Genomic DNA, 8,454 nt, shown 5'->3' with positions numbered 1-8,454 from the left:
TTTTTTTCTGAATAAGAACAACAGGTCTAAGTTGAACGTAATAAATATTTTGCGGGAAGCAAATATCCTCATGTCAGGAAGGAGAGAATGGAGTGACAGCGCTGTTCTTAATTTAAAAATATTTTTCAGTCTCTGACAACACCTAAAACAAAACTGAAGAAACTCCTGAAATTCTGGTTTTGGTTTCGGTGGGCCACCCCAGTATTATCAGTGGCCCCCATCTGACCTAAAAGGTGACGATTCAACATCGCCCTGACCTGCAGTGTGGAAGAATGAAGCTGAAATCTGGAGCTGAGGGGGCGTTTTATGATTTTCATCACAAAGCTGATTTAAAGGCTTGTGTTTTGCACCCACCACCCTTCATCCTCGATATTTTTGGGGGAGGAGAAATATGAATCCGTGCTGACAAACATGGATCACACGCATGGAGGGAGAACGTCTCCAGGGGGCGCAGTGATGTAATGAATCACAGTTGGTTGACGCAACACACACCAACACGCACCAACACACACTCTCCCAGAGGCGAAGCTGACAGTGCAGCAGGCAAAGCTGAGCTAACACACCGTGGGCCGTGGACATGTTGAACGACAGGTCGGATTTGGGACCTCCGCCCGACACGTCTGTCTCTTATTGAGTCGATTCGATTCAGCAGGAAAACAAAAGCAGAGAACAGAAGAGAATAAAGCAGAGTCTCAGGCTTCGGCTTCACGTTTTCAAACAGAATATAACACAACGAGCTCAAAGTTCGAGCCTAAAACGAAGCTTGGATGGGTTTTAAAATCATCAGATGTTGTCAGACTGTCAGAGCTGTTCTTTATTCCTCTAACATACTGCTTCAGTCGAATAAAAACATACACTTATCTCACGTTTTAGCAGCTTAACCAAAAAGTAAATTCAGTGTAAACACAAATAAAAACTGCCAGAAGGAGACACAGATTGATTCGTCTGATCTTCGTTATTAATGTGAGATTTAGAACAGGAGCTAAAATGGCATCCAGTTTCAGCGCGGCGCCTAAGGTTAACTGTTCATTTCTGTTTGTTATGAAAGGAAAACTTCTGCTTCCCGCTCCTTAAATCCCTCCAGGCTCCTTCACTGGGACTTCATTCTCAGTTAAAATGACAGAGGGATTAACTGAACTGAGCTGAGTTGTATTTCGTCCTTTAGGAAGTGCAGAGAATAATGTAAAAATACCAAACATTTTGTAAAACAATAATTTAATCCTTAAAAGGTGACTTGGATGAACCCATCGCAGTTCCTTTTGATTGGCTCTACTTTGATTTATTTACGTTTTGTTTGATTTTTTCTTCTGTTTCACCCAATGTTGTGTGGAGCTGAACATCCCTCAGATGTGACAGTAACTCCAGAAGCTGCTCGACCACGAATGTTAACACAAATCAATTTATTTTTACTTTCGGTTCACGCGCCCGTTTGCATCGTAAATTCTTCACCAGGTGTGCCGCGCCTTGTATATCTTCTTCCAAATCCAGGAGCTGATCTCCCCTCTTGGCTGTCTTCCAACGATCCATCGTTCATTCACACGGCGTGGCGGGGGGGGGAGTCGTTAGCGTCTCCGTGACAGGCAGCAGATGTTCGACGGGGTTTATTTCGATCCCACTCCTCTTCCAATCGGAGGTAAAAAAATAACAACTGTCGTCTTTAGCGTTCGACTCACCGCTGCGCCCAAACATCCAGCCCTTTAAAACAGGTGCGTCAAACTCCAGCCTCGAGGGCCGCTGTCCTGGAAGTTTTAGGTGTTTCTGCTCCAACACACCTGATTCAAATGGTTTAATTACCTCCTCATCAAGTCATCAAGTTCTCCAGAAACACGTCCACAAGTCGTCCATTTAAATCAGGTGTTTTATAGCAGGAACACGTCTAAAACATGCAGGAGAACGGGCCAGAGGAACAGGGTTTGACACCTGTGCCTTAAAGGCTCCACACTGATAAACTGGTGTTTTGTAGGAGTTTGCATCACTGACGCAATTAAAATGGCTCAGATTGAAAATGAACTCAAAGTACAGCCGATGAGTACGACACAATCATTGCTGTTTCCTGACATCGTGGATCTCCAAAAGTAGAAAGAACACCTTCTCTATGGAACGTTGACCTATCAAGCAAAATGAAGATACTTTAACTTGTGCGGATATCAGAAGGACTGAGTCCTCTTGGATTGTTTCTTCAAAAACTCACGCAGCATCTGGCAGAACATCTGCTTCATGACAGTGTCGTCAACGGACCAGCTAACGTGAAGCATGTTCAGTGGAGTGAATGTGGCTCCGACAGAACGTCTCTGTGAGACAGACAGGCGTGACATGATGAACCATGTATGGAGAACCAGCTGAATGCTGCCTTTTCACTTGTATACAACTTCTTATTTATTCTTATGCCGAACATGCTGTCCTGCCAAAGGGAATCTACTCAGTCTGGTACAATTTGTTCAGTAACCTGCAGGTCCTGAAGCCAGCACAGAGGAGAGCTGAAAGTAAAAACAAAAGAAAGTTTGGCACTCAACAGTTTTTAAATGAGTTAAACTGTATCTTAAACACAGAATATCAGATGTAGTGGCATACATTTTCTTCATTTCTTGTAGCTAAGTGCATATTTTGAGTTAAGGTATAAATCTTCTTCTCTAAAACACACAAAAAATCAACAAAATTTCCGCAATAGCCCAACTATTCTCCAAATGGCTGCCAAAGGTCTTAAAATCAATCTTTCAGATTACAAACTACCTAAAAGCTACATCCGAAAATAAAACTCAGATCATGTGTGACCATAAATAAACTTGTTGGACCCAAAAAATCTTACAAGATTAGAGACTCAACAGAGAGAATAAAAGGAGTTTATTTTTCTTTCTTTTAGAGATGGTGATGTTATTTTGAAGCTCAAAAGACATTAATTTTGAATGCGTTTTTTTAAGTATTTTGCTATTTTAAAGATAAACCATGTGACCATTTGTAGACAATAACAATGTGATTGTGTTGACATTATGGGTTGGAAACATTTCTAGCTAGTTAGCACATTTTAGAGCGGCTCCCTTAAGAGAAACCACACCCACTCGGGTCCACGCATGCGCACGGTCCTCTTCGGTCACGTGATCCGCGTTTGTTGTTTTTATTTCCTGGTTGCGCGTCAATTCGGTAAGTTTGAGTTCGGTGTTTTCAGGTGGATTTGTGCCGTATTGTCAGGCGGCAGAGGGACAGAGATACAGCTGTCTGGGCGAGAAATGTTGTTTAAAAACCGGCTTGTGAGAATTTTAACGAGTTTCAGGAGAGAGAGGTCGTTTCTGAGCCGAACGTTGGCGGAAATGTCCGAATATGGATCAAATTTGATGTTACAAACAGCATGTAGCACAAAACGAGCTGCACTCACACAGAACCGAACCTTACTAATAAATCCTTTGGTTGTTTGACTCGACATTTACACTATCGTGCTTGATATTAAGAAAAATAATGGTTAAACCTTCTGTACTTCGATTTAAAGTTTTATTAGAGCACAAAAATGCTAATTGAAAAAATAAACAGCATATTTTTATGGTTTGCCTGTTATAATAAGCACCAGATTTTATTCTATGTATGTGTTTGTGTAAACAAAATCTAAAACAAGTGCCTCGGTGCAAAAACAAAAAAGAGAAAGAGAAATAATAGAAACTGAAAAAGTCCATTTCAGAGTAAATTAAACTTCAAGTTTTTTGTTTATGTACATTAAAAAGTTGCAGCTTAAAATAGGTGCTATTATTTAAATTATAGTCCTATTTTATAGTTTCTAAATTTTAGAATCAAATCACAAATAAAATATTTTTTTCTCACAGACTCTTCCATCTTTTTATCATTCAGTCCAGCTTAGTTGTTGGTTTGAACCTTCATTTGGTGTTAAATCTTTAGACATTTGGACCTGAGGTTTATATTTATAAAACAGTATTTTATCCCGCTGGGTGACAGCGTTACTGTGTCCTTTACTCGACTAAATCTGTCACAGAATTAGTCACTTTTTGTACTAAATCATTTCTGATTTAGAACTCATTTTAAATCAGGAATCAATTGAAAATCAGAGTCGATTTAGAAGATTCCCTTTCTGACTCTTTGGATCGTAGTTTTTACCTGCCTTCATTACATTAAACAGAAATAATAAATGATTATTAGTGATTTTATTTGTTTAAATCTTGCAACAGTTCAATACAGTGATCCGTGTATTTATACCTTCCTCTGCCACGTGTAAAATGTGTGTTATTAGTAGATTTACTTCCATTTTTCCTGCGTTGTGATTCTGTTAGAGTAGTAATTAAAAGGCCAACTCAGTGTCTGATTTTGACTCACATCAGTCTGAGTTTAATATTATATTTTTCTTTGTTTGTTTGTTTGTTTTTCACCGCGCCGAGGCTGCTCATCAGTCAGCAAGAAAAGGAAACAAAAATATTTCTGCGTTTCAAGAAAAAAAAAACTGATTTGGAAAAATGGAGGCTTGAAGCAGGGCGTCTGGTGACCCGTTCGGGGGTTTTTTCCGCTTCGCTCCTCCTGTCAGCGGAGAGCAGGAGAGAGCAGGCGGCTCCCATCCGCCGCAGCCGAGCTTATCGGCTCCATCCATCACTAATTGCTCGTGAATTTAGCTGTCGTTCGCTGTGCACCACTTAGTGGATTGCCATTTATCGCCGAGTCGCTGCAGACTAATCAAGACGTGACCCAGAAATACCACCCCCACCCATCTGCCCACGTCGTCATCTAATATGTGCACACAAGCAGAGAATTAGCTGCAGTAATTCGATTGTGTAATTATCTGAACTGAAAGAATGACTTTGGTGCAGTGGGGTGGCGTTTCTCCGCAGCCTGGCAGAAGCTCGTCACAGACGGACCTCGGTGCTGCTCATGTGAAGGCGTTGCTAAATAAGTTGGCAAGAACTCATTTCTTGAAGTCAGAAACCAGAAATATGATTTTCATGGAAAAACACAAGAACGGCTACAAGAACGGGTCGTACGGGTGTTCTCCAGAGTTGGAGGAAAAATGTTATTTTCAAGCTTTGTTAGAAAGTTTGAGCAACATTAGTGTTTCGGTTAGGTAAAAGTTGCTGCACTGAACTCTGATGTGCATTTTTTTAATATTCTAAAGAAGATGAGTGTTTATGTGGGGTGAGAGGAATCACCACGCTCATAAAAAGTCGGTGTTTCTTTGTTCAGAGCTGAGAGAGGAGCTCCACGAGTGTTTAAGCACCGTCCTACGTCACAGCCTGCAAACAAATCATCTCTTATCCAGCCATGGCTGTTGAAACTATGGAACAAGTGTCGCAAATTCATCGATAAAACCAGTTCAGCAATCAGTGTGATCCTGTTTGTGTATCAGTGATTTTATGTCCTCTTCTTTGTGTCGTTCCTCAGCAGGTGTGGACGATGAGCTCAGGTAACGGCCCCAGGAGGAAAGCCAGCAAGCAGCAGCACTCCAGCAGCGTGGTGCCGTCTGATCCTGAGGCGCAAGCGGAGATACAAAGACTTTTCAGCAAAGTTAAAGCCTACGTGAGACCAGCGGGTGGGGAGTGGCACGTCCCCGACCCGAACGATGCTCTCAAACACCCGGCGGAGGAGCACCGGGACCTGCAGGAGCTCAAGGCGTCTCTGAATGCAGTGAAGGACCGGCTCAGCGACAAGAACATACAGGTGTGGCATCAACACACCAACTCCACCAACCGGGCCGGGAAGGTGATCGCCGCCGTCCGCGCCGCCGCCAACGCGGAGATCTGCACTCAGGCCTGGTGCAAGTTCTACGAGATCCTGGGGACCTTCAAGCTCCTCCCGGAAGAGGCTCTTCGAAGAGGCGAGCTGAACTCGGTGCACCTGTGCGAAGCCCCAGGCGCGTTTATAACCGCTCTGAACCAGTACGTGAAAACCAATGAGTCCACGCGGTATTGTGACTGGAGCTGGGCGGCCAACACGCTGAACCCTTACCACGAGGCCAACGGAGGGAGCACCACCATCGCGGATGATCGTCTCATCGCCAACACGCTGCCCTGGTGGTTCTTCGGCTCGGACAACACGGGGAACATCATGATCCAGAAGCACCTGCTGGACCTGCAGGCGTTCGTGTCCAACATGAGCCGAGTGGACCTGGTGACGGCCGACGGCAGCTTTGACTGCCAGGAGAACCCGGACGAGCAGGAGGCGCTGGTGGCGTCGCTTCACTACTGCGAGGCCGTCGCCGCGCTACTGCTCCTGAGCTCCGCTGGCTCCTTCGTGCTCAAAATGTTCACGCTGTACGAACACTCGTCCGTCTGCTTGCTCTACCTGCTGAGCTGCTGCTTCCGCTCCGTCAGCGTCTTCAAGCCCGCCACCAGCAAGGCGGGGAACTCCGAGGTTTACGTCGTGTGTCTGGACTACGATGGGAAAGACGCCGTGAGGCCCATGCTGTCCAAGCTGATCCGCAGCTACGGCCCCCAGCTGGCCGACAGGGAGGCTCTCCTGCCCGCCTCGCTCATCCCACAGTCGTTTCTGGAGCAGCACCTGGAGGTGTGCTCGTACTTCTACGGCCTGCAGGTGGAGACCATCACGGAAAACCTGCGGCTGTTCGGAGGCGTGACCCCAGGGCAGCGGCAGCGGCTGGAGGACATCAGGGACGCTGTGGCTCAGCTGTACCTGCAGCGCTTCCAGGTGGGACGTCTTCACCGCACTACGTGGATTATTAACAAATTCTTCTTTGCTTTGCTTCTGTCTTTTAACCCAAAAGAGATTGAAACCAACAGAACAGAACCATAAAGAAATCAACTTTCTCTTCAGACCAGTTCTACAAGATCTAACTCGGGTTTTGAAAAGGGTTAAGTTTGTAAATCTTTATATATAGAAGCTACAGACTGCAGCTGAGTGGTTTTATGCTGTTCTGTTCACTGGGGGGTTCTGGGATCTCACGGTCGTTTGTCTCCGTGTAGGTGAGCTTCCTTCCACGGAGCCGTTGGGTTTCTCGGAACACGGTGACTCCAGCCTGCTGCGGCGCGGCGTCCAGTCGCCCGCTGGGCCAGAAGAAGCAGACGGGATCGTTCAACGAGCGCAGGGAGTTTCAGACTCTGAGCTGGAGGGAGCGGGTCGAGAGGAGCTGCCACGGCTCCTGGACACAGAGGCACCTCTCCGAGGACGGAGGGACGCGCTGCGTGCTGGACGGACCCCTGTCCAGCTGCCACACGGACTCATGGTACGTTGTCTCTGGAGCTGCGCTGCCCGCCGTCAGAAACTCTCCGTTCTGTGAGGGGGCGCTGTTGAACTACCTGAATGAAGCCTTGGCGGACGCAGCTGTGGACTGGAGCTTCTTGTCCTCCTGTGACTCCTGCGTGGCGGTGTCCTCGGCTTCCATATTGTTTGACGCCGCGGCTGTTCGCGCCCTCAGAGCCGGCTCCGTGGGGGACCGACAGAAGAGCCGGTGTGTGGTGTTCGGCAGCCGCTCAGCGTGGGCTGCGGGTGGAGACCAGGTGGAGGGTTTCGTTCTGACGTTCCGCGCGGAGCCGCGGTTCCCCCGGAGAGGCTGCAGCCTGCTTCACGACGGGGAGCCGCTGTACCAGCAGCAGCTCCTGGACGCGCTCACGACGTCCCTGCAGACGCTGAGCCCCGGAGACGCCCTGCTGCTGCCGGTGTTTTCCGCTCTCACCCGGGTCACCGCGGCCATCGTCCTCTGCCTGCACGCCTGCTTCTGCTCGGTGTCCTACAGGTGTCCGCCCCCCGGCAGCGTGGTCGGGGCGGTGCTGGTCTGCGTTGGTTTCTGCCCCGCCGCCGCAGCACGGATGCTGCCGGTCCTGAGCGACGTGCAGAGCTGCATGAGCCGCTCGCTGGGCGGCGAGGAGGGCGCAGGTCCAGCTCAGCCGGGTGGGGGGGAGCGGCAGGTGCTGCAGTTTGTTCCCATGGAGGAGCTGCTCGGCGGAGGACTGAGGGACTTCCTGTGGAGCATGAACTCTGACATCATCCAGCAGAAGCTGCATCTGCTCATGAGGTCGTAGTGCTGCTGACGGAGGGGTCTCTGAGGGGTCGGCCTTCCTGTTTCTGAGCTCGTCTTCATCACGTCTGTGGACATGAAGGGGACTCCACCCTGACGGTCTCTGAACCACGGACCAACAGCTCAGCCTGACTTCAACCAAAACCGACATTCAGGCCTCATTTCATCCTGGTCCTGGTCCTGGTCCTGAACCAGGACCTGGTCCTGGTCCTAAACCTGGTCCTGGTGCTGGCCTGAACCTGGTCCTGGTCCTGGTCCTGGTCCTGGACCTTGCCCTGTTCCTGGTCCTGGTCCTGGTGTGGGTCCTGGCCCTGGCCCTGGCCCTGGCCCTGGTCCAGGGCCGATCCAGGTCCAGTTTCAGGTCCTGGTTCTGGTCCTGAACCTGGTGCTGGTCCTGGTCCTGGTGCTGGTCCTGCTCCTGGAGGGCTACCATCCTGCAGGTTTTAGTTGTTTCTTCTCTGCATCAGCTCTTCAGGTTCCCCCCCCCCCCCCCCCCC

At 48.4% G+C, this 8,454-nt stretch overlaps 1 protein-coding gene across 1 annotated transcript; it reads left to right on the top strand.

Annotated features, from left to right (window-relative positions):
* The first annotated feature begins 3,040 nt into the window (after window positions 1-3,040).
* cmtr2 (cap methyltransferase 2) lies at window positions 3,041-8,447 on the top strand. Its single transcript, XM_017441251.3, has 3 exons — window positions 3,041-3,138; window positions 5,368-6,630; window positions 6,906-8,447. Exons 2-3 carry the CDS (start codon window positions 5,380-5,382, stop codon window positions 7,959-7,961), a joined length of 2,307 nt encoding a protein of 768 aa, XP_017296740.1. The 5' UTR covers window positions 3,041-3,138; window positions 5,368-5,379; the 3' UTR covers window positions 7,962-8,447.
* Window positions 8,448-8,454: the final 7 nt, after the last annotated feature.

This window comes from Kryptolebias marmoratus, linkage group LG15 (genome assembly GCF_001649575.2).
Source record: "Kryptolebias marmoratus isolate JLee-2015 linkage group LG15, ASM164957v2, whole genome shotgun sequence".
Lineage (NCBI taxonomy): Eukaryota > Metazoa > Chordata > Actinopteri > Cyprinodontiformes > Rivulidae > Kryptolebias > Kryptolebias marmoratus.
This window is presented reverse-complemented; position numbering and strand designations above follow the sequence as displayed.